Genomic DNA, 25,105 nt, shown 5'->3' with positions numbered 1-25,105 from the left:
GCAAAACATCTCAGGAACAGTTGTTTTCATGCATGAGAATAACATGGCATACTCACTATTTACTAAAGAGGTTTCTAACGACCTTTATCACCACCTTTTTGCTAAAGTTCATTTGTTGTTGGACCCAAAATATGATAAAATTCAGCTGGCAGAATAGATCAGCGAGGAAAGACACTTGCTACCAGGCTTGGTGACATGAGCTTGTTTCCCAGTATTCACTTGGAAGGAGAGGAGCAATTTTTGCAAGTGTCAGTTAGTCTCAACATGCATGTCCACCTCTCTACTCCGCAATATATAAATAGTGAAATATATTAATTTTAAAAACAGTAACATCATATATTTTAGTAAATAGTGAACAAATCCAATTTTAACTGGTTCAAAATTTAGGTGGAATTGTTATATCAGTATTCTTCTTAATATTCTCCTATCCTAACTCACCATTTAGCCTAAAGCTTTCTGAGGAGGAAAAAAAGTAACTTACATAAAAAGAAGATTCTGCTATCTGACATTATAGCAGATGCACCAGGCTTCCTTTTGATGTAATTTCTGCATGAGAAAATTGTTATCCATTTCCACGATGCCAAATGGTGATAATGCTTGAAAACCAGCAGTGCCTACCTGAGTGATGTCCATTCCTGAGTCACAGCTCAATGGCTGTGTGGAAGTCAGACCGTTTGAGCCAATTACAGTTGTGATCACAGCATTCTCATCAATTCTTCGGATCATAGTCCCATCCACAAAGTAAATGAATCCATTCTTATCAACTGTGATGCCTGTTGGGAAAAAGTAAATTAGCAATAATAATCTAGTGGACCGCATTTCTGCTAAGTTCAGTATCTTGAAAGAGTCATGGAAATGGAAAGGCATTGCAAAGACACGCAGATTTAGTTCTGCTTAGCAGAGACAGGACAGAAATGGGAGACGAGGGTTGGAGACATACTCATTTTTGCAGTGTTTGGAAGAGAAATGACATACAGTAACATACAAAGATAAAGCTGGGTTTAGTTGTTTTTGTTTTATCCACCTTTATACCAGTGCTCTTCTGTTGTTTGCTCACCTCTACATGTAGTCAGAAAGTATTTTTGAGATGAAATAGGGAAAATCAGAGGAGGTAGTGTTTGTCACAGGTTTTAATGATGATGATACTCAGGCCACTGCTTATTTTCATGGTGCATTAGGAAATAATTGACTTGGAAAGTATTAGCATTATTTTCAAGAAATTATATTTATATGTAATATTTCTGATGAATAAGACTAAAGGCTTTCCTCTGCATTATGTATTAAAAAGGTGGTTAGAGAGGAAAGTTATGGCACTGTACAGAGAAGGGCAAAGCTTCTAGAAAAATAAATACACTGATTCTGATTTTTCTTCCTTTTTATTTGTCATTTTAAAATGCCATGTTTGTATATAACATATTTTGATCAAATCCTTACCATCTACTGTCCTCCCATACTCTACCACCACATTCCATTCCAACATTATGTACTCTTTTCTTTCTTTCTTTCTTTCTTTCTTTCTTTCTTTCTTTCTTTCTTTCTTTCTTTCTTCCTTCCTTCCTTCCTTCCTTCCTTCCTTCCTTCTTTCTTTCTTTCTTTCTTTCTTTTTTTTAAAAAAACAACACATTGAGTTTACTTAGTGCTGCCAATTGCAAGGGACAGTCAAATGTCAAGGAAGTATTTGTGTAGTGCTAATTCCAGCCTAGTTTCTTGGCATGTGTATTATAATAGTAGTAGAAAGCTTGCTATATAATAATGAATGTATGCATTATAACTGATATTTCACTTAGGTTGAACTATTTCCCCCAAATTTCATGTTTCAGCATTATCTTTGCTAAAATAAGAAAAAAAATTATATGCCTTATCTATGGTCACCAACTACCCAATCCCCCTTTTTTTTTGCCGAGTACTGAAGTCTCAGTTTTATATCCCATTCTTTGGTAAAGTGGGCTGAGCAGGCATTGCCTAGGATGCCAATAACAGAGGCAAAAAATCATCAGACCCACACAAGGAACATATCATTTCCTTTGCATTTTCTTTGGTGTTTTTCAGAATGTTCTTGAAATACCCCTGTGGGATTACAGTAAGACTCCTTTATGTGAGTGGGCCCTTTATGTGAGGACATGCAGTGGTGGATGCCTGAAGTCATGGATAATATCAAACCCTATAGACACTACATTTTTCATATAAATCCTAATTTAAATATATCCCTGTGATACATATGATAAAGTTTAATTTATAAATTAGGCACAGTAAGATTTAACTACTATAACCTAGTAATAAAAAAAACCTCTCATAACAGTATGCTACAATAAATTATATGATTATGGTTTCTCTCATAGAGCACCTTATACTCTATTCAGACTTACTTTTAGTTTTATGTATGTATGCATGCCTGTGTGTGTTTATGTGTATCCAAGTTTACATATATGCATATGTGTGTGGAAGTCAGAGGACAATCCCGAATGTTATTCCTCAGCCATCACGCAACTTTTTGGAAAGGGGTGCTCACTGCCTAGAACTTGCTAAATAGGCTAGGCTGACTGACAACGAGACTTAGAAATGAAGCTGTCTCTGCCTCCTCAGTACTGAGACTACAAGGGTATATCATCGTGCATGCCTTTTTAAATGTGACTTCTGGGAATTAAATTCAGGTCTTTGTGTTTGCAAGGCAAGCACTTTATCAACTAAGTGTTCTCCCCAGCTCACCAATCTTCTTATTCTTGTGACCATATCAGATGACAAAATGCCTACATATTGAGATTACATAAGGCGAGTGATGTATGAATTCGGCTACTATAGACAGGTTACTTGAACCCAAGCACTGTGATACTACAACAGTTGATCTGAGAACTGAGGGGGCTAGATGATTAAAAGGCAGGTAGTAAATACGGCATTGATAGTCTGGGTGCTTCATATTGCAGAAAGATGAGGCAATATGGTATGCAATTTTAGCACGGCACTCAGAATAGTATGTAATTTAAAACTTATTAATTATTAATATTTCTATTTAATATTTTTCACAGATAACTAAATTTGTGCAAACTGAATTCACACAAGGGAGAAACTACCCTGATTTTAAAATTGTCCACATACTATTTTTCCTCATTTCCCTTTTATTCAGACTCAGTAAAATCCACCACCAAGTATATGTGAAAGTTGGAAAATTCTGTAATAATAAATACAATATTTTAATGGAGCACAACATACACACACACATACACACACGCTCACATGCACGTACACTTGCCTGGCAAAATGTTAAAGTCATTGTTGTGATTTGAATGCAAAATGTCTGTTCTAGGTTTCTGTGACACTGTCCCAGCTTGTATCTTATTTGAGGAAGTGGTGGAATGCTTAGAACTAGCACCTCACCGGAGGAAGCAAGTTACTGGGAGGCCTGGAGCTTTAGTAATCTTGCCCTACTTCTTATTCACTCGCTTCTTCCTGAGTATGGATGCAGCGTGACCATCCAGTCTCATGTTCCGGTCACCATACCTTCCCTGCCTGCTTCTATGTATTCCCCACCACAATACAATGCATACCTCGAGAATTTTAATCCAAAGTGAATTTTTAAGTTGTTTGTGTCATGGTGTTTTTTTTTTTTTTAAATTCACAGCAGCAATAAAATTAAATAAAGGTAAGCATCTAAAGATAATCTGTAAATCTAACATAAACTGGACAGTCTCAGTTATTGAAGATGCTGAGGCAGGAGGGCTGCAACTTCAAGACCATCCTGGACAACTTAGAAAAAACTGTTCTTAAATGAGCAAAATGGAGGCTCAGTCATCAAAGTGCTGGCTATGTAAACATGAATGTTGGGAGTGGATGGAGTCCTGAGTGAAAGGTATTATTAAGATGAACATGAGCTTGTCAAGGACTCCGATGCCTCAGACCCATGAAATGGTAAAGGCATCCTTAGGCTAGATAAAGGCTTAGAGGAATGGCAAAGATTTCCCCTGGTGCAAGTATGTATGAATGTTGACATTTTATGCTGAAACTATTGTTCTCTGGGATGACTCCAACTTGACACTGCTCCCTTACAGAGATGCCCTACTGAGATCCTTTACATGCCTCCCCATTTACACTGTGAAATGTGCTGTCTTTGGGGGCTGTTGCTGATGCATCTCTGTCAGAGTGCATGACCTACCCAAGCCAAACTTTTCTATAAGTGTGTTTGCAGGGGTGGGGGTGGGACAAATCTAATGCTCTGTAGTTCAGTTCTGAAGCACATGTGGGTCTGAGTTTAGACCCTGAGAAACTGCATACATTGCAGTATATGGCTGTAACCCAGGTGTGGTGGGTGTAGAAACAGGCAGACCATGGAAAGAGGAAGAGGATAACTGTTCAGTGACTCTAGCCAAATTGTAGATCGCCAAATTCAGGGAAGAGACTGTATCAAAATATAAGATGGAGAAATTATTGAGAAAAGCATCTGAATGTCAATCTCTGGTTTCCACACATGCCCATGAGTGACTGTACCCCCAACATACATGTGCACACACGCAAACACCAGACCCATGAAAAATAGCTGAGGATGTATCTCAGAGACAGAGGACTTTAATAACATGTGAAAAGGCATATGTTCATTCACTACAATTGCAAAAAAGAAATCCAACCTAATAAGCTGCTTGCTCTTAGGTGAGCTAATGCATTGGCATGAGGTTAATATTCAGATTTGGTTCAGCGATATAACTGATCAATCTCTACGTTCCTTATAAAGTATTCTTAACATTTATAAAACTTAGATTCATTTTAATTTTCCCTAAGATCCTCTTAAAACCTTTTATGTTATCTGTCAGTCCTCCAAGGATAAATACTGTATCCAAATAAGCACATTTCATGACAACAAATATATTTATTATGTTTAGAAGTATATGTACCTTTAATGAGATCAATAAACAGACTATTAAAATTGGTGTGGATCAAATGATGATGACATAGGAACATTTATTCCTCAGCCCCAAGAACGTTCTGACTGATGTTGAGTCAGAGGAAATATCTGCTCTTTGTTTCTTCATCGGTTTTGGCAAAATCATTTTTTTAACTGCCAAAAACTTAAATCTGCTTTGCATTAGAGGCCTCTGATTTAAGATCTTCTTCTAAGGTCTCTACACTAAATATCACCAAATACAAAATTTAAGATTTCACTGTCATGAGAGGGTTGAATAAAAGATCAAGACTGAAGCCTGGAGACAAAGGAGGGCAAGGCTTAAGCCTGGAGAAAACACTTCTAAGAGTATGTGTGCTCAAACTGTGGGAAATCATGAGTCATTTACGAAGTAGGTACTGAATGGCACTATGCTAGACCCTTTTAAGGGCCAAAGGACAATGAATCTTTGTGTACTGAAGTGGGGATTAAGGGAAACAATCAAAACTTTAGTAGGAGTGCTAAAAATAAAGCACAGCATTGCTTTTACTAAGAGGTAGGAAAGAGAGAATTAGCTCCTCTAAAAGTGAGAGTAGGTTCCCCACTGGTGCAGAAAAAGCAATTGTTCCCTAACTAATGTAGGGGAGATGTGTTCATCAGCTTTCTGTCGCTGTCACAAAAATATTATAAGCAATCAACTTGAAAAGAGGAAAAATTGATTTTAATTTATAACCTTGAAATTTATAACCACTGTTGGTTGGCATCACTGATTTGGGACCTCTAGTGATAGTTCACAATGGGAATGCATGGCAGCAGAAGACCTTATTTCATGGCTACACCTGGAAAAAGAGTGAGGAAGGGGCGATGTATTATTATTACCTTCAAGATCACACCTCCAGTGACTGGAAGACATTTCACTAGGCCATAAAGTTTCTACCACATCCTTGTAGCGTCATCTTGCACACTAAACCTTTGATATTCGAATATCTGAGGTACATTTTAGGTTTTAATGGCAACCATCCTTGGCACCCATTTTGGTGATAACTGCAAAGGACAATTTTGACTCTTGACTACCAGACTCCCTAAATCTATCAGGGTATAGAATTTGAACTAATTCGGGGAGGACAATTTTCTCCTTTACATCCTTTCCTCACTTTAAGTTTGGGAAGCTCTAACCACTGTGAAGCTGTCTTTTTCTCTTTGTCTGTTAACGTCAGCTGAATTCTACAGATGAGTGCCCCTTGAAATAAATCTGGGCTTATTAACTACTCACTCCAGGGCATATTTTGCTGACAGTTTGTAGAATATTCTCCTTTTATATATTTTTAAAATCAACTTTCTTGATCAAAGCCCTAGTCCCAAACATACTCATTTTTTCCCTTGGGACTCTTGAATTAACTTTGACTGGGTCATATCACATTTAATTCTGGCATTGATAAAGAAATAGTAGAATGGGCTTTGAGAGATCTGCTTGACAGGCATTTTGTAAAGGCACATAGGTACATGTTATTTTGTGTATTAGTCAACCATCCAATCAAACAACAGTTACAAAAACAAATTCCCAAACAACAGTTTCACCAATTCTTTCCTCATGAAAAGTAAAATATGTTCACTTTTCACTAGAGGTGAAATTCAAATTAGAAGTTTCATGCAGGACAAAGAGAATTACTTTTGCTCATTATTTGGGGGAGGTTTCCCAACCTGTAATGAGAATTGTCACAGTGATGCTCACTATGATGTATTAGTGCTTGTTAGACTTAGTGGGAGGACGTGACACATACCCAGTATATTTTAAGCTTTATTCTTCAGAGATGTGAAAGTGAGTGATTTCAGATCACATAAAGCCATCTGGGGCTAGCAGAATCTGCAGATTCAATTTAGTTTCACATATTTGCATTGTTGTACTTTGATTTCCAAACCTTGGTGTCCAATGTTGTATGCATAATTTATTTTAATAGTCATGCCCTTTGATGTGCTAATTGTCAGTGTTTTCATTAGCACTTATAATGCAATATTGCAGTCTTTGGATACAAAAAGATTTAAACAGCATTCAGAAAATCACTTCCAGGATTTAAAAATGTAACTACTGTTCATTCTTAAACAACCCATGAAAATACGAATCTCTGACTTCCCACGGGTTCAGACAGTAATGCCAAGTGGGTGGGGATAGAAGTAGGAAGAACAGCACGCACACAACAGCTTGAGTCCTCTTACTCGCCCACCCTCACCAAGGAAAACATTGGACTCAGATGTCTATACAGCATGTTTAGCTTGGAGCACATTTTTACATTTTTGAGAAAATAAATAATAGTGCACATAATGAAAGCACTGACAGACCATAACCTGGAAGTGTGAATAGTGCTGTCTTCATTCATCAGCGTTAAGCCCCAACAAGCAGCTTCTATGAGGGGACCTGCTCATAAATAAAGTGCATCTTGTAAAAGAAATTAATCACATCTTATGCAAAGTAAGGGGCATTACATAATATCTGAACCGCGGGCTCTTTTCTCTGTGAAGTATCAGTCTGCATGAAATGGCTGCAAAGTACAGGTGAAATTACTTGACTTCGTCCCTTGTCTTATCATCCTCCGATGAATAAATACTATAATTCTTAGGAAGACAACTGCCTAAAGCTGAGACAGTCTCGAGAGTTACTAATAAATTGATCACCTATTGGGGAACAGGATGCTACTGATCAATATTGAAGGAAAGGGGGTATGCCGATGTGGTCCCTGGGAGTCCAGATGTAGAGCTAGATAGCCTGAAAATATCAGCTAAAAGCCCAAATTAGATAACAGAAAAATCTGAGGCTTTGGTTGTATACAATGGTAATTTCAAATGTTGGCAGAAGTTATCTCTGTATATCATTTAAAAACTACAGCTGTTGAGGCTATGCAATTTTTTTTATTATTTCTATGTGAAGAAATGAAAGTCTTTTTCTACAATATAAGCTTTGAAAAGTAGTCATAAAGTACTCTCCATCTGTAGCTTCACCAACTAAAAACCTGAAATACTGCATTTTCCTCTTTTCAGTATGCTCTTTTTGTGAGACAGCGATAAATTGCTAACATCAACTTCTAGGTAATAACCTAAATTTAACATGGTGCTGGCTTAATCCTCAGTAGAAAGTGCTGAAAACCAACGTTGACCAGTTGATCCTAAAGTTTTTTTTTTATAAGTCAAAGAAAGATAAATGTATTTTACTTTGTTCACGTGCATTCAAATTCTCTTAAAATTGGTATCACATGTATGATGCATGAATATACAAACACATTTTTAGGCAGAAGCATATTTTCTCCAATGGATCTAACTATTGTCCCACTTAATTACCTACTGGGATCAGAAACGGCCAAGATTCTTCTGCACAATGAACCCATTAATTTCTCTTGCTAGGTAGCTACTAATGAAGCCTCTAGAACTTGGAGGATTTTTAGATACCTGTGTGTCACTATCAGTTAGAAGCAGGCAGACTTTAATGAACAGCTGAGATGATTTCTCTGCGTGGTTAACAATGCAATCAGAATTTCTCCAATAGGAGACACTAATAAACTCATTCTAGTATTGCATGGCTACTGAATGCTGTGAGATACTTAATTGGATATTCTCCTTAATAAAAAGTTATAGTAAGTCCTAAGCAGTAAAAGTCATTCCCAAGGTATATAAATAGACATTTAAAAGGACAAACACTCAAACAAATGTTCTACTGTCTGCAATGTCCTCTATATTTGATGAATGAGAGCCTTCTTTAAAGCGCTTCAGAGTTATCACAAGGAACAATAGATTGGTAAATGACTTGACCAAGTATTTTGATTTTGAGAAAGACAGACAGGTCCAGTTTGGAGCATTTTGCTTTCTCTTCAGCATGTAAAGCGTTAGCTTCAGCTTCGTTGCAAGGAGAAGTGAAGGAACAGCTCCGCTGTCTCCACCAACTGGTAATTTTGTTAAATCTGATTGAAGAACCTGTTTTCCCTTTTACTAATTTGTTCACCATTTACTTTACACATGTTATCTGTTAGGCATTGTGCTAAGTACTAGAAGCATAGCATGGTAAGAAAAAAGGACATGCCAGTGCCTCCGAGAGGCTCAGAAACAGGTGGGGGTTATGGAGAAAACTCAAGTAAACACAGAGGACTAGTTTGGGGGCAAGTTCAGGATGTCACAGAAGTGGGGGAAATTATGCTCATAAGTGGCATCTTACTAGAGTAGCTATAATATGGAATCTGAAGATGTATGTTGAGTTTCTGATGAATTTAGTATGAAATCTGGGTTAACATTATTGAAAACCCACACAGGATGTCCAGTATATAGTGATCATTTCGATTTGTTGAGTGTATTATATTTTGCTAGGTTCAGTGTTGGATTCTTTACAAATATATTCACATTTAATGCTAATAAGAACCCTTTGTAGCAGATATTAATATCATTTTTAGATGAAGAAATTAAGCCACTTCCCTTTCTAGAAGCTTTTTCTGCAAACTTCAATTCACTATGGGTTCTCTGCTTCCTAAATTGCTGAAGCTATCATTTTATTTATGTGTTTTTAATGTGAATTCTGCAAACACGATGTGCTTATGTAATAAGCTTCCTGAGGATAAAATGCATTTTTCTGGTTTATTTTTTATATTGTAACAAATCCAAGATACCTGAGCATCAGTGATCAAGAAATACTGCAGATTTATAGACTAAATTTTCATGTGTTTATATTGGTGCACGTCTAAACTTGAATAAAATAAAGCATGCTAGGAGGTCAAAAGCTACACATGAATGTCTCTAAAATGAGTTTAGGAAGGCTGCAGTGATAATCTCTTTTGCTAAAGAGCATTAAGAGGAAGATAGTCTTATCAATTAGTGATGATTTGAGTATGGAAAAAAGGGGGGCTGACAAGCAAGAACAGAGAGATGAAAGACCATAGATGAAATTAACTGAAAATGAATTTGATCTATGGAGATTGCAATCCTGAATAGCTTCATGTTCCCACACAACAAATCCACTCTTCTCTGTCGACACAGCTTTGGGTTCATTTTTTGTAATCTTGTTCTAACTTATTGTGTTAGGAGCTTTAAAGAAACACAGATGGCTTAAGATTTCTCACTAATTTGCTTCACCGAATGTGAGAGAGCAGAGAGAACGTTAGATACAAGGTAAAGTTAGAGATTGGATTTTCAGGGTGTGTCTATTACATATTTCTCATAGGACTTTTTGTAAGGCATTTTATTATATGGCGTCTCATTTTCTTTGCCTGTATATTCCCTATGACACGAAGTAAAATGAGGATCACAAGAGCCATGAAAATGAAAGGGTTATGAAGAGGATAAAATATTACGGTATTACTAAGTGGCATCATAATTACATAATCATTGCTACTATTCCTTGTGAAAGTGACTTTTCCAAACTTAGAATCATAGAGAACGTTTTCCATCTGGGTAATATTTCAACATTTTAAGCCGTCATATAGTAGACTGACAAATAGTAGAAGGTGTAAGTCTGTAAAATCTTATGTAGCCTTTGTCAGCAGAGAGTCCCATGTTAGACTCACCACAAAGGCAAGGCAGGGGTTGAAAACAATTTTGTTAGCTTGGGACAAATTCTGCACTATTGAGCTATTGAGGTAAAAGCCTTCACAAATTAAAAGCTTGTTAAAGTTTTCATACAGATAATCCAATAAGTGAAGCTCCATTTTGTGCAATTAATTGGTTAAGGAAGACTTAAGGCCAAGGGTAGTACTGGTATATCAAAATTTTTCTATGAAACTTGACACCAATACTGATGTAATTATTTCCCATTGCTTCATAGAAGTTGGTTTGTATGTTGTGTGTATATGCAAGAGAGATTTGGGCAAGTAGATGATTCTAGCCCAAATTGAGATGTGCATTTCTTGATTTATTTTTATGATAAAATTCTTGCCCCAAATATGCATCTGGAGTATGATTTAAAAGGGGCTTTCTCTATACAGGTTAAGATATAGGAAATGACTAAGATATGTTTAAAGGAAATGCTTCTGCCATCCTAAGAATACAAGCATCCCCCAAGATCTTTATATGAACAATTAGCCTAAGGTAGGAAAGTTCATTTATTGCCAATGGACCAGTAAAAAGCTAATTTCAGTTGTTTCACTCTAGGGAAAATGAGTCTCAAGGTATAGGAATGACCAAGATGTTCTAATAAAAAAAAGCAAACTATGTACAATACCTTGGCCAAATGATCAGTAAAAGCAGGATATAGAGCAGTAACATGATAGTGCTTATTATTCAGAACAGTAGGCTAACTAAAGGAGAATGAAGATTTTTTTAAAGGATAATCATTTGAAGGCTAGAGTTCACTCAAAAACAACACAAAAAGCCTGTATAAAATTCTTTCAAGCATCCATGCATCTTGGTGAATGGAGCTAATGCCAGAAGAGAAGCTCACTATGTCAGAAGCAGTAGTCAGACATTTGTAAAAGATAAGGCAAGGTAATGAGCACCGTGTGCATACAATTTTTCACCTATTTAAATACAGTTCAAGAGACATTAAGGAAGATCATTTTGAGCTCAATCAATAATGTGCAACCAGAAGAACAACATGCATGTCTAGGCTCTTTCTTGTTCTCTGTCTCACACATATGCAAACACACATGACAGCTGAGAGCCAGCAAGATGGCTCCATTGCTCAAGGTTACAAAGCCAGTTGCGCTGATCTAACACTGATCCCTCAGGCCCATATGGTGTAAAAAGAGAGACCCAACTCCCATAATTATGAGAGTTGTGCTTTCTGAAATCTGCTTTTGTTCTGTGGCGTATGTGTGTGCAAACACATACACACAAATAAATGTAAGGAAGGGAAGGGAGCAGCGAAAAATGTAGAGCTCAGTAAAAATCACTAAAAATTTATTTAAACAAACAAAATAAAATATGACAGCTGAGTTAAAGTAAGATATTCAGGATATTCAGTTTCATGAAGCAAAGAACTCTGTGCACCACCACTTGGCAAGTTGATCTACAGGTTTTATAATCTTGGGCACAAAAAGGTTATGTAAAAAAGTATTGAAAGAAACTAGATGCGTGTCATTTCCAATGTCTCATCTTGATTGGTCATCCCCAGGCCATTTCTATCCCTTTCATTCTCTAAATTGAATCACACAGATACATTCATGAATGATATGAGAGGAAGAGGGAATTTGGGCTGTGAGGCTGCAGCTTGAACCAATGTACCTAAGCTCCCAGTGCTCAGTCTTTCATCTTTGTCTACTGGTAGGAATCATAGCTGAGGTGCCCATGTCAGCACGTTACTGTAAAGGCCAAATAAAATAACAGCTGTCCTGTCTGTGAGATCTTTCCAAAAGGTGAACACGAGTGATGTTAATATTTATTGATGATTCTGATTAACAGTTTTCTGGTATCATGCTGTGGTATATCTAGTACATGATTACCAACTCCAACATAGCTTGACTTAGATGGTAGAAGCCCCGTGTGTAATTCTGTCAACATCTGCTCCATGCTGACAGTGGTGATCAGTCTGACTAGCATCTCGCATTATTATTCCAGTCAAAGCAGTAAGCAGTCTATGTTAGCTCTGAAACACACCACTTTTTGATCCCCATTGTTTGGTCCATACCATTTTCTCAGACTGCCACACCCTTTCTTCTTTCTACTGTTCTAATTCTGGTCTTCTGTCAAGGTGCAACACACAGCTAGTCACATGATTTACAATATACACACTGACTTTAGTATTTGCAAATGTCTTGATGAAGGTATTTTCTTGGCAATTTTAGTGGTGTTTTTGCATGGTAGAAATTAGAAGAGGTATATAATGCAATTCCAAGTGGGTAAGGTTGAAGTACAACATGACTTTAAGTTCCTAATCTAAAGCCTACACTATTAGTAAGAATGTGATATGTTTCTGACTGTACCCAAGAACACTGGACCTAGTAGCATATGCCTGTAATCCCCAGCACTTTGATATAGAGGCAGGAGGATCAGGTGTATAAGGCCAGGATCATGTACAGCAAAATCAAGGTCAGCCTGGGTTACACAAATTTCAATTCAAATAACAAAGAAAAAAAGCACAATATATGTTTTACTTGTACAGTTATTAAGACTTGAGTAACAAATCCATGTACTCACAGGAAGAGCTAAATACTTTTATTTCTCTTTTACAGTTACCCTTTAATTCTCAGTTACTTACTTTCTCCCCTTTTGCTTTGTTCTTTGAATTCCTTTATCTTTTCGAGTTGACTTAACCTATTATGGATAAAGGTTAGAAGCTAGTTCTCAGTTTTCCTTTGTCTAGTCTCCCTTTCAGATTACTCTGCCCTTTTCCCTATTTTCCTTACTGTCTTTTTTTTAATCCGAAGATATTAATCATTTCTTGAACCCTTGCAACGTTTAATGTTGATATCATATAATGAGTCATCTCTTGTCTTCCCAAGCAGATTATATTCTACCTAAGGGTAGGGCCATGCCTTTTTTCTTTCTTGAAGACTTTTGAATTTGTTGTTTGAAAAGCTCAACCAAAAAGTGAAACTCAGAGAACACATGCTTCTTTTCCTAATAATATATACTAGGATGATGATGTTGATTTTTCAAAGTAGCTAAAATCAGTGAGAGTCTTATGAATTGCAATGTGGAGCTATTGGCACCAGTGTTTTATTGAAATCAACTAAATATATTGGAAGTATTAATTAAGATGATGGTAGCTCTGGATATCGGTCTGATAACAAGCAGGCTTTTGTATAACTGGCATTAGCATAGTTCCTACATAAAGGAGGACTTTATATGTGTGTAGAATAAATGACTCCGGTCTTTATTAGAAATAGAACAATATAAACAATTAGAAAGTAATTAATAACAGTCAGCCTTATAAATAAAAATGCAAACAGAGGAAAAATGAAAAATTTTAATTTATGATATTTTGAAGCTGCAGTGGTTCCATAATTCAATTTCCAAACATTTCTAACTTTTTTTAGGAACAAGAGAAGGTCAGTTTATGTGCAGTTCACAAGCTGGTGGTTTGGACCATCTGTGACATCTGGATAGCATCCTGTAAATATTCAAACTGATTCTTTGAATAAAGTCTTAATGTCAAAACTGGACTTGGGAAATAAAATACTGCCCATCATTAAACATAAAAAGAGGGAATTAAATTTTAACCTGTGGTTTCACAAACATTTTCTTGCTTAGTGAGCTTTAGCTTTTATATCATCTAACATAGCCCCTATTCAGTTCACTCTCCATAGACATGGCCTTCACCCCCATTTTACTATTTTAGAAAAGGCGAAAAGGCACCTTGTGAGACTAAATCCTAAAATAGGGCCAGGGTAGTAGATTTCCTGCGGTCCTGATTTTACTTTGTTCAAGATGATAGAGAAAGGACCACAGAAATAAACTGTAGTACTAGTGTTAGCAAAATCCATTCTGATAGATTTTAGCTTTGGGAGGGACAAAGTAGACTTGTCAATCTGTTAGTATGGCTTTAATTTTCTTGGGTTAGAGATGCCTTCCAAGATGAGAAATGGTTCTTGGCCACTCAGGGAAATTACTGTTATAATCAGCTGCCTTTCCTGAGTAAATGCTGGTAAAATTGGGCCACCTACCCACCTTCCTTTCCTTCAAATCCATTACACACTTTAACAAGATTTTGAAAAACCAAATGGAGTAGCTGGTAAATGAAACTGGAAGAAAAATAGAGCAAATAACATTGGAGCTCCTTGGTCAGGCTTTGATATTTGGGGCTGGAAGATAACCTCACATTTGAGTGGTTAATCCTGTGACTCCCCAGGGAGAAACTGTAAATGGGCCAGAACTCACTCCAGAGGAAACAGGGACTTTGGTCAATGATAAAGTTGACTCATTACAGTGATGCTTTTTTTCAGGAAGTTCACAGTCAGCCATTTAGGTAACTCTGAGTGTGGGCATGTACGAAAAGTGCTGGTAAGCTTGTAGCTAACAGGAGAGGCTTAAATCCAATAAGTTCAGTTAATAAGAGATGAATACTGGTAACCAGATAGTGCTCTAAAGACACTAGTTCAAGGCCAATGCTCTTAAATGTTCTCAATTATTGTTACCTGTGCCTCATACCTTCCTAAATGTTTTGACTACCATCTCTATTGAAAGAAAAAAAAAAGCCTTGTTTAAAACAAAACAAAATAAAATACTTTTTGAAATGGATTCGTCAGGTACAAACTTTCAAGTTGTTTTCTAACACACTTCCTGATTCAAAATGTTTTAAAACCGGGCAACATTTGAAGTGGTAGACAAGTCAGGACACAATTCTACTAACACCCATGCACCCATCACTCAAATTTAACACTATTTCGTTCCCGCATCAGAAAAGAGAAAACATCATGGATCCAGTCGAATCACCACCACTTCAGTCTTCCATCCACTTTCCTTTTTTCCTTACAGGTATCACTATTCTGAAATTAGTGCGTATCATTCTTATACATTTAAAAATATATTTTTGCATATTCATATATCTACAAATAATAGATACTATTAGTTTTATATGTCCAAAATTTATCTAGATGGAACAGAAGGAGAACAGACTTGATCAAAAAACATTATGTGCAGGTATGAAATCCTCAAACAATAAAAAGATTTTGTATGTAACTGGACTCTGTAGCACAGTTTGTGATTGGCATATCTGAGACTTTGGATTTGACATATGACACCATAAGATAAACATCAGAAATAGATAACTGTGCTTGTTGCACATGAATGTGACTGTATGCATTGCTTGAGAAATGCACATACAAAATAGTTAAAACAGTGAATATTATATAATGTACCACAAATCATATGCTAGTCAGGAAATAAATACAATAGTATGCATTCTATTGTAAAGGAAAACATATAGGTGTGGATGGACTTGGAACAATTTTCTAAAATGGCTTACTATTAGAGGGCTGTGTTTATGGAAAACAACTTTGGAAGTTTCTCTTTGTACTTTTCTCTATAGTTCAAACTTTCAAGCAATAGAGACTTATTACATTTATATTTTTCAAGACCTTTAGGCTCAGTTATATCAATAATGAGACTATGGAATACTTAAAATCTTTGTTCTTTATACTACTCTTTTAAAATAAATGTAATTAAATATTTTTACTATCAGGCTGCTAGGATTGCAATGGCTTTTTATTTACATTTCTTCCTTGACTTATGGTGTGACACCTTCATTGGGTGTTCTTTAAAATGCTCAGATGAGAATAACACATTGTCAACTTTTTATAGTGTGATATTCTTTCCTGAAGAGTTGTCAGCCATGAAAACAAAGACAGGTTAATGCATGTTTGTGGGTGTGTGTGTGTGTTACAGTACTGTGGTTATGCATATATGCACAGCTGCATTTTATTTTATAACTAAGCACTAATTAGAATATAATACTTTGTGTTCTGTTAATTTGTAAAAAATAGCAAAAGTCTGTTGTTTGGTGGGCTGTAGCTGGATCCAAAGCTCTGTACATATAAGGAAAATGCGCTACATCTCCATCCCTTCTCAGAAACTTAAAGATAATAAAATCAAAATGACTTGCAATTCCTTGTGTAGCAGTGAGCATGGATATTTAGATATGCTTCCTTCCACGCTTTTCCTAGCGTAGAGCCACACTGCACTCAAACCTTTGCAGATTTAGCAGCACACAATCAATGCCATTTTGTGTTCTGCACTTATCACTGGATGTTATTTTGTATTTTCATTATGTCTCAGAGGTTAGTAACATGTGGGGGTTTGTGGGGAAAATAACCAGTCTTTGAATGCAGACAATAAGGGGATACACACTTTCTACAGAAATACTTAAAATAAGAAATAGTATAAATAATATGTATGTTTTTCTTATCGATCACAATTTGCTAGAAAATCTGAAGAATATCAGTTAGAAAATACTCTGCTCAGGGTAACATTTAGTATATTAAAGAAGATATTATATATTAAATCATGCTACTGTGTGCTTATTTGTTTCCAACTGGGGTGAAGGAAGTCAAAGTTAGATTTATATCCAGGGGAGACAAACTGTGGGCTGCAGGGAGGCACCAAGAGACATTGAAACCATCCCCCACTTGATCAGTTTGTTGCTTGCATAGATAACTTGTAAAAACCTGCTTTTCTTTTCTTTAAAACCAAAACGGCAGCTGCCTTTCTTGTATGGGCCATCTGTAATCCTTGGATGAAGTGGCCCCAAAATGCAATCAATTGTTGAATTAAAAAATAAAAATAAACTTTATGACTCCATATTCAGTTGTGATTTAGCTCATGGTGATGTTAAAGTCAACGGATTTTGAAAGATGTCTTGGTTTACTTTATGTTGTTAGAGTTTTACTCTGTACACCTGCTTATTTATTTAGTATTTAGTATTTCTAGAAGCTAAAAACACCATCTGATTATTGCTTCCTCTGTTGACAGGTTAATATTTCGGATTCCCTGAAATATCAGTGGACTGTAGATAGAAGATTTCACCAGAAATCGCCAAACTGTGACTCACAAGGTTTTCATTTCTTTGATTTCATGCTCACCCCCATACATTCAGCAAACATGCAATTATAGGGTCATTTTGTACTGATCTTGGATGGGGCTTTGATCAAAGTTTTAACTCTAACATTTTTTTCATGTTTTAGAGCCTTAAAAACAAACACTTTACACAGAAGGAAATGTCCTAATTAACTTCTGAAGAATTTGTACATTAAAATATCTTACCCTGCTGGAGAAGACTGATAAAGCAAACTTACTACCTTCTGCTGAAGAGAAACTGTATTTAGAAGGAACTTGCTATTCTCATAAAACTTTTAATAGGAAGAAGTGAATCAAATTCCTTAATTACCATTTTATGGTTGGTAAAAGGGCAAATTACATGCCATCCATTTCTAAACTTCTAAATGTCTCTGGTGCTTTTAATTAAAGCTGCCATCTAGAAACTACTAAAGCAATTTTACGCAATTAGTTATTTATAGGTTACCATAATACAGCACTCAAAATATGATTCAAATGATTTGCAGTCTGTTAGCGTGTGATTTCTGTCATTATTTTATTTTTTGGTCAGGGAGTTTTCTTTGAAATCAGTTGAGGTGATTCTTAAGTGAACAAATGGGAAATGCATGACACCGAGGGGCTGTGATAAAGAAGTAAAATTAGTTTGGGGAGTGATCTTAAATTTAAAAAAAAATAATTATAGTTCTATGCTTCCAGTCTTAAATTGAGGGGATTATGAGTTGCACTCTTGACAGTGTGCTGTGAAGATAAAGTACAGCCAGCTCTCTGTATATGCGAATTCTATACCCGTGGATCCAACTAACTATAGATCGAAAATATTAAAAAGAAATTTCAACTGCAATTGAATGTTCACAGGTTTTTTCTTTTTATCATTCCCTAAACCATTTACATAGCATTTGCATTGTATTAGATATTGTAAGTAATCTAGAGATGATTTAAAAGGTAGAAAGAATGTGCATAGACCACATGCAAATATTATGCCATTTGATATAAGAGAGTTGGACATCTTCATGGATACCAATGGATGTATTTATTTCATTGTTATTCCTCCACCTTTCCCCACTCTCCTGCTAGTCTAACAATTATCCAGAAGCAGACTTTTCCATGTTGCCTTGGGTACATCCTATTTGCTGTCTTTGGGTGATCTTGTCTACCTAAACATGTCCATACTCCATGTCCTCAAGGTTCCTATGAAGTGTTTTAACATCCTGCTGTCCCAGACTACTTCATTTTCTGGACACTAAGTTTACATCTGAACAGAATTCTTGCAGAATAAATTTTATGGTGAATCAAAGGGGGAATTATTCTGGCTACAGGTGACTTGTGGGGCATTACCTAACACAAATGAAAACCAGAACTTAGTCAAATCGCATACAACAATTGTATCCTAACCCATCTTGACTCCTGATTCTCTGAGCTTCATCCTTCCCTAGGATACAGAGCATACCCCTTTTCAAAGTAACCTTTCCAGTATACTGTCAGCTACTGTAATCAATATTAGTAACAACACAACAACACTGATAAGAACTATAGGTAATATTTACTGTGTATACACTCCATTCCATATATTTCGTTAGGCAGCTTATTTATTTGGTGGTTTTATATTTTATTTTATTATTGCTTTATTGAACAAATCAGTTGTGTGGTACTATCAGTATTTTCACTTTCAGGATGAGGAATTTGTAGCTCAGAAAAGTTAAATACCTTTCCCAAGAGTGAAGAATCTGGGGTTCATATCTAATTCAGTTTGATTCTAGAACCTGGGTGGTTATCAGTATATTTGTCCTCTAAAATATTACAGTGTTTGCAGAATTGATATATGCATGGGAGTTACAATAAGTGCAGAAGAGGTCATTTACTAAAACTTCTGTGACTTTACAAAACATGAACACTTAACAAAGAGTTCAAGCACAGATACAGAAAAGGCAGTTAGCCAAGGCCAAGTCTATCTTCGACTTCTTTTTTTTCACCAGCTGCTTATGCCTTTTGAATTGTAACAGACAAGTCAGAAAAGTCCTCAAGTTACAGTTGCTCACACAAATCAAGGTTCTACTCCTTTCATCATTGTTAGCAGACACATTAGAGCAAGTGTATACAGAAACTGACTAAGCTCTTAGTATGAATGGTACTGAATGTTCTCTGCAGTAGCCCCTGTAAATTCTAAGATACTAAGAACTTAGTTTATGAAAGAAATCTCCATTAATATAATAGATTTCTATATCTTTTTAATGGCTGCATGGTATTTCTTCATAGATTCCACATGCTATCAAATTACTTTTGAATTATTAGGTTTCAAATTTTTGACCAAAGAAAAACATTGAAGAATACCATGTGGCTAAAAAAATCACAGTATTATTGGGGGGTTAAAAATAGTATTTTGTTAAAAGTTGAAGACTCTGAAACAAATTTTCCATAAGCTGCTTCTAATCCTAAGAAGGATGTTAGATAAAACAAAATTACATGGGAAGGACCTTGCAAGCTGTGGCTGGGAATTTGGCCACAGGTGTCCGATGGTTGATATAACTTAAAAAGCAGATTTTATTTAAGTGATTCTCTCAAATCTTTCTTACTTACCCCAATGCCTGACTTTAATTCTCTCATCTTCAGAGAAAAGATATATTTCTTTGAAATCCCTGAGATTCATGACTCTTGCACCTCTTATCCTCATCTTAATCTTAGGGCTATGTCTTTGTTCTCCCTCCTATTCCCATTTTATTTAAAAATATTTTTCATACACTATATTTCGATCTTATTGTTTCCCTTTTCCCAACTCCTCCCAGATCCTCCCCATCTTCTCACACATCCAACTTTATGTTCTCTCTCAAAACAAAACAAAACAAAACAAACAAACCTATAAAAACTCCCAGCAAGACAAAAACTACCCAAAACATACAAAATGAAACAAAAAAGACCACAAATGCCCCTCTGGAATCCCTTCTGTGTTTCTCAACTAGTCCCGGATATGGGGCCTGTTCTGGAGTGTTGTTGATATAGCCAGTGACACAACATTAGAAAAATATGATTTCCCCTCTCCTGGCAGATATCAGTTCCAAATAACTTTCTGGTTAGGAGTGGTATTTTGCATCTACTTCTCCTTCTCAGTCCTTGGGATTTTTGTCAGGTTTGAACTTATGCAGATCTTGTGGATGCTGTCACAGTCTCTGAGTTCATATGGGCATTGATCCTGTTGTTCTCCCTCTTAATCAAAGCCCACTCATGTATCAAAATTTTTGTTTGTTTTTTGTGACAAGATTCCTCTGTGTAGCTCTGGCTGTTCTGGAACTCACTCTATAGAACAGACTGGCCTTGAACTCACAGAGATCCCCCTATCTCTGCCTCCTGAGTGTTGGGATGAAAAGCATGTGCCACACTGCCTGGCTCAAATCTTTTGACTCTAGGATAAGATCATAACTCCTTATTCACTTCCTTACTTCTGCTATTACCCTGAAATATTTTTTTTTAAACTAGAAAACACTTATTATTTTTTAGAGTCTTAAATACAGCATTTTAAATTAATGCCGTGGCTTGTCTGTAATTTTGTTCAGGATTATTCTTCTTATACCTCCAAATGGTTGTTACCAAGAAGTCATATAATATACTAAAGGAATGTACGAGAATCATTACTGCCCTCACTGCACTGGAGAACCAAAACAAATTCCTTTTTCTCTACTATGTTCTCTTCCTAATAGACACCACTGATGCCAGTAAGAAGTCACTAATGGTTGTCTTATTATCTTCTTATTAATGACATATATGCCATTTGGGAATAGTATGCAGATGCCCAAGGAAAGAATAGTGTTTAGGAATGTACCTCAGATTTAGAAAAGAACAGAAACTATTGTCTCTAGATTTTATATTATCCAGATTTTGTAATTTCCTATAAAGTTAAAAGGAATCATGTAGCTAGTGTCATGAATACCCTAAAGCACCTAATAAAGGTGTAAAGACAAGAATTATTTCTCTTCCATGGAAAAACTGTTTACACTCAACTGGATATTGCCTAAGCCCTGCTGACTTCTGAGGTCAATTTATTTAAAGACACACTTGAAAACAGAGATATAATCTGTGGTGATGTCTAAGGAAACATATTAAGTCATTGATAAATTTTAGCCTGTCCTGTCAATCCTTCACCCTTTGTATCTACTTGGAAAAACACAAGTGCATTCAGCTTGTCACCAATTTTGTTTTATAACCCTACCTAGTACCATTTCACATTTTGCTTAAGTACTTGGTCATCTATTACATGACTCATTAGTTTGAGTTCTCTGTAGAATTAAAGAAAGTCGCAGTAAAAATAATAAATGGAACCTAAGTTTCAACGACATCATCCATGCATGTTTTAAAAGCATCTTTCAAAGTCAACTCAAACTCATATACAGTGCTAGGGAACGGTGCTCCTTCAACTTCTTCTTAGCGAAACCCATTGAAGTATTGATAAGTTAAATGACAAATGTTTCTTGTTATTGGGATTCAAATCAAAGTTTATTACACCGGAAGAGATAAAGGTTTCTTCCCAGGAGAAGAACCCAGGGACTATCATATGAAATTCTATTTGAGGATGCTCCAATTTTTTCCTTCAAACCAAATTTGTAGTTACTACTGCAGTCAGGACATTTAATAAAATGAAGGTTTCCTGTCTTGGTCCCTTAAGGAAAATTTGGTAAAGTTCCTAGTTGCAGAATCTTCCAAAGAGAAGTGACAAGGTTTCCTGGAGATTTATTTGAATAATTACATTTACAAACTATGTAAATGTTATATGGTGCACTATCAGTACATAATTAGTTAAAAATCAGAGAAAGTGTTGTAATAGGAAAATGAAACTTAACCGGAAATGACTTGCCTTATAAAGATTTTTTTTTCCTGTGGAATACAAGTCACTACATTACAAAGCATTTCCCCAAATTTGTATCCTCCACAGAGATCCTGAATTTTAGTCCAAAGATGTGGAATATGGTATAGTTCTATTGTAGGCTTCTTCATAGAAGATGTTTTATACATGAAGCTAACTTGGTTTGAGTTTTGGGTTGTTACCTGCATACCATGTATTCTGGGCAAATCTCTTGCTCTATCTGAGTTTCAGTTTCCTCTTGTACAATGGGAATCATAGCACTGTACAAAGTGAGTAACACACAGTAGTTTCTCTGAATGCTATAGCAATCTTTACTGTATTCCATTAGAATCCAAAATGAGACCATTTTGAATTCTTCAACTTAGACATGAGAAATTTCATGATCCTGTGTTAAAATTCAAGCTGGCTCAAAAATAGTTAACAGCATTATTGTCTATTTTAGTGTTGAGGGAAAGGGAACCATGGTAAGGGATAGTGACTTGTACAACCATTCAAGGAAAACATGGCCATTATATGGGTAAATCAAGGACATTTAGACTCTCTAGCCTGGAATTCTCAATTGGCTGCCATTTCTCACAAACACAAACAAATGAAGAAAGCAAAGTGAATTGCAACACACCTGATCTCTGAACTTTGGTTGGTAGGCTTTTGATGGGATTTAATAATTTACTCCAACTTTAGCACAGGGATCTCAAAATGCATTATATTTCAACTTGGTTTTAGAATAGGTTCAGAAAATTAATGAGCTGCTTTGGTGTTCAACATTTCCTAGCCTTAACCTTGAGTAATTATGGAATGTTGGAATGTCTGCATAAAATTGCAATATGTTGCTTGTTAAAGTGTGAGAGCAGTGGCTTTCAACTTTCCTAATGCTGCAAAACTTTAATATAGGTCTTCATATTGTGGTGACCTTCAATCATAAATTCATTACTCCTTCCTAACTGTAATTTTGCTATGGTTATGAATTGTAATGTAAATATCTTATATGCATGATAGCTGATATGCTAACCTATGTGGAATGAGAACTTCTGTCTTAGAGTAAGCTTTCTTTCCTAACCAAGAAATGGTACTCCCAGATGTACATTTCCATTTTCTACTGATCTACAGATTTTCTTTATGAGCTTCAGTGTGAGGGGAAAATTTTAAGCCTCTCCTTAAAGCAATCCATTAAACAGTTGCTGTCTTCCAAAGGAGTGGCAAGAAGGAGCTGGTGCACATGACAGACAATCGTATAGCAAAACTACAAACAAATGACACTTTCTTGAGAGACAAAGAGTATGCAGGAAAACTTCAAAGATGAAATTATCAATTAGTCATACTCTTTTCTCAATTTACACACTGTAATTTAATAACTTCTTGCATGCATGAATTTCCCTTCTAAAAAGTTTATGAAATTGCCCTATAGCAGCATTCCATGTAAGACTCAAACTTCGGAGTCACTGACAGTTGAGTGTGTCTAGGTTCATTATGGAGATGGGAGTTGCAGCTGGGTCCTTGAGTTTCTCACCAGGATGTTTAAAGTGACTGATGTGTGTACTGACGTTCCACTACAATCTGAGTGATATCAAACATTGTTTTCATGGTCAAAGGATATGGTACATACCTACATAGTATATACCATAACTTTCACTTCTTTAGGTATTCCAGTTCACTCATTGTGTCTGGACAAATACTGTAAACCTCAGCTTCAAGAACAGTATGTGAATGTTGTTCAGGTAAGTTCAGACAATCAGATGTCTGTCTGTGCCTGATGTACTCAGGGCTGTTTTGAAAGTATTAGACTATGGCAAAGACCATATGTGTAAAGAAAGTTAAGTGAATCAATATGAATGAACACATACTAGTAGATATGACAAAAAGAACAAAAACTGTTTGATATTAGCTTTAATAGATGTATAATTTTTGGTGCTCTAATTACTGATACTTCAAGAGTTCATGCAAATCCTGCTAATCAGTGCTCTTATTGCTGCTTTCTAAGCAGGAAAACTACAGCAAACCAATTCTTTGTTTTATTTGGAAAAGCAGAAATAGTCATTCTCTATGTGGCAGGCTGAATGGGGTAGGTGAGAGGAGTGGTTTTCAGACTAGCAGAGACTCAGGAGGATGTCAATTTTATGCACAATACAAGCCTGATTCCTCCTTATTGCGTATGCAGAAATCTTTATAATACTCACAAGAGTTTTAAATCAATATAAAATGTAAGATCCAATCTGATATATTTTCTTCAAAGATGAGCTGATTATATGTTGCACCTGAGTTATTCACTTACTTCTTGAATATTTATTGTGGGCCCAGTGTGTGGATGCAATAGGAGTTGGCACAGAGAAGAAGAAACACTTTACTATAATACTTGGGAGATTTACATTCCCTTAGGGAATACCTGGCATAAGTGAGACTTATTTAATTGATCAATTGTAAAATAAACAAATTTGATGGATTCTACATCCTGTTCAGAGTAGGTAGGGAATGGGTAAATTTATAAAATATTAGATGCAGTTTCTCTTTGCAACATTTTATAGAAAAAATCTTTCTATTTATGAAGGAACTGAGAAACAAAAGAAGGCAAAAACATGACCTAGTGCTAATTTAAGACTGTAGATAATATTTAAGAATTTAATCTTTAACGGGCTGGGGTTGGCCAGAAGGGCTTTAATGGAGAAATGGTAGTTGACGAACCTGAATACTTTGAACTATCATAGTAGTTGGAATTTAATTCCAGTATGGCAAATGTCATATGGCTATAGAATAATCTCTTAATATTTGAAATAGTAAGTGGCTTTCTATCAAATTAAATACATTGGCCTCACAGTATTTATTGACATGGAAAGGTATTTATAATACATTAAAGAATGACAATATATATGATGAATCTACTCTGAGAGAAATAAAACATATGCTACACATAAAAATTCTAAAAAAAATAAATACTA

The 25,105-nt window shown here is 35.8% G+C and overlaps 1 protein-coding gene across 1 annotated transcript in view; it reads right to left on the bottom strand.

Annotated features, from left to right (window-relative positions):
* Positions 1-25,105, bottom strand: part of Tenm1 (teneurin transmembrane protein 1) — an 836,340-nt gene that overhangs the window by 77,885 nt on the left and 733,350 nt on the right. The window contains exon 25 of the mRNA XM_057759068.1: positions 619-773. Within this exon, the coding sequence (XP_057615051.1) occupies positions 619-773 (155 nt within the window). The remainder of the gene's footprint in view (positions 1-618; positions 774-25,105) is intronic.

This window comes from Chionomys nivalis, chromosome X, assembly GCF_950005125.1.
Source record: "Chionomys nivalis chromosome X, mChiNiv1.1, whole genome shotgun sequence".
Taxonomy (NCBI): domain Eukaryota; kingdom Metazoa; phylum Chordata; class Mammalia; order Rodentia; family Cricetidae; genus Chionomys; species Chionomys nivalis.
The sequence above is the reverse complement of the archived record's forward strand: the minus strand, read 5'-3'. Positions and strand labels throughout refer to the sequence as shown.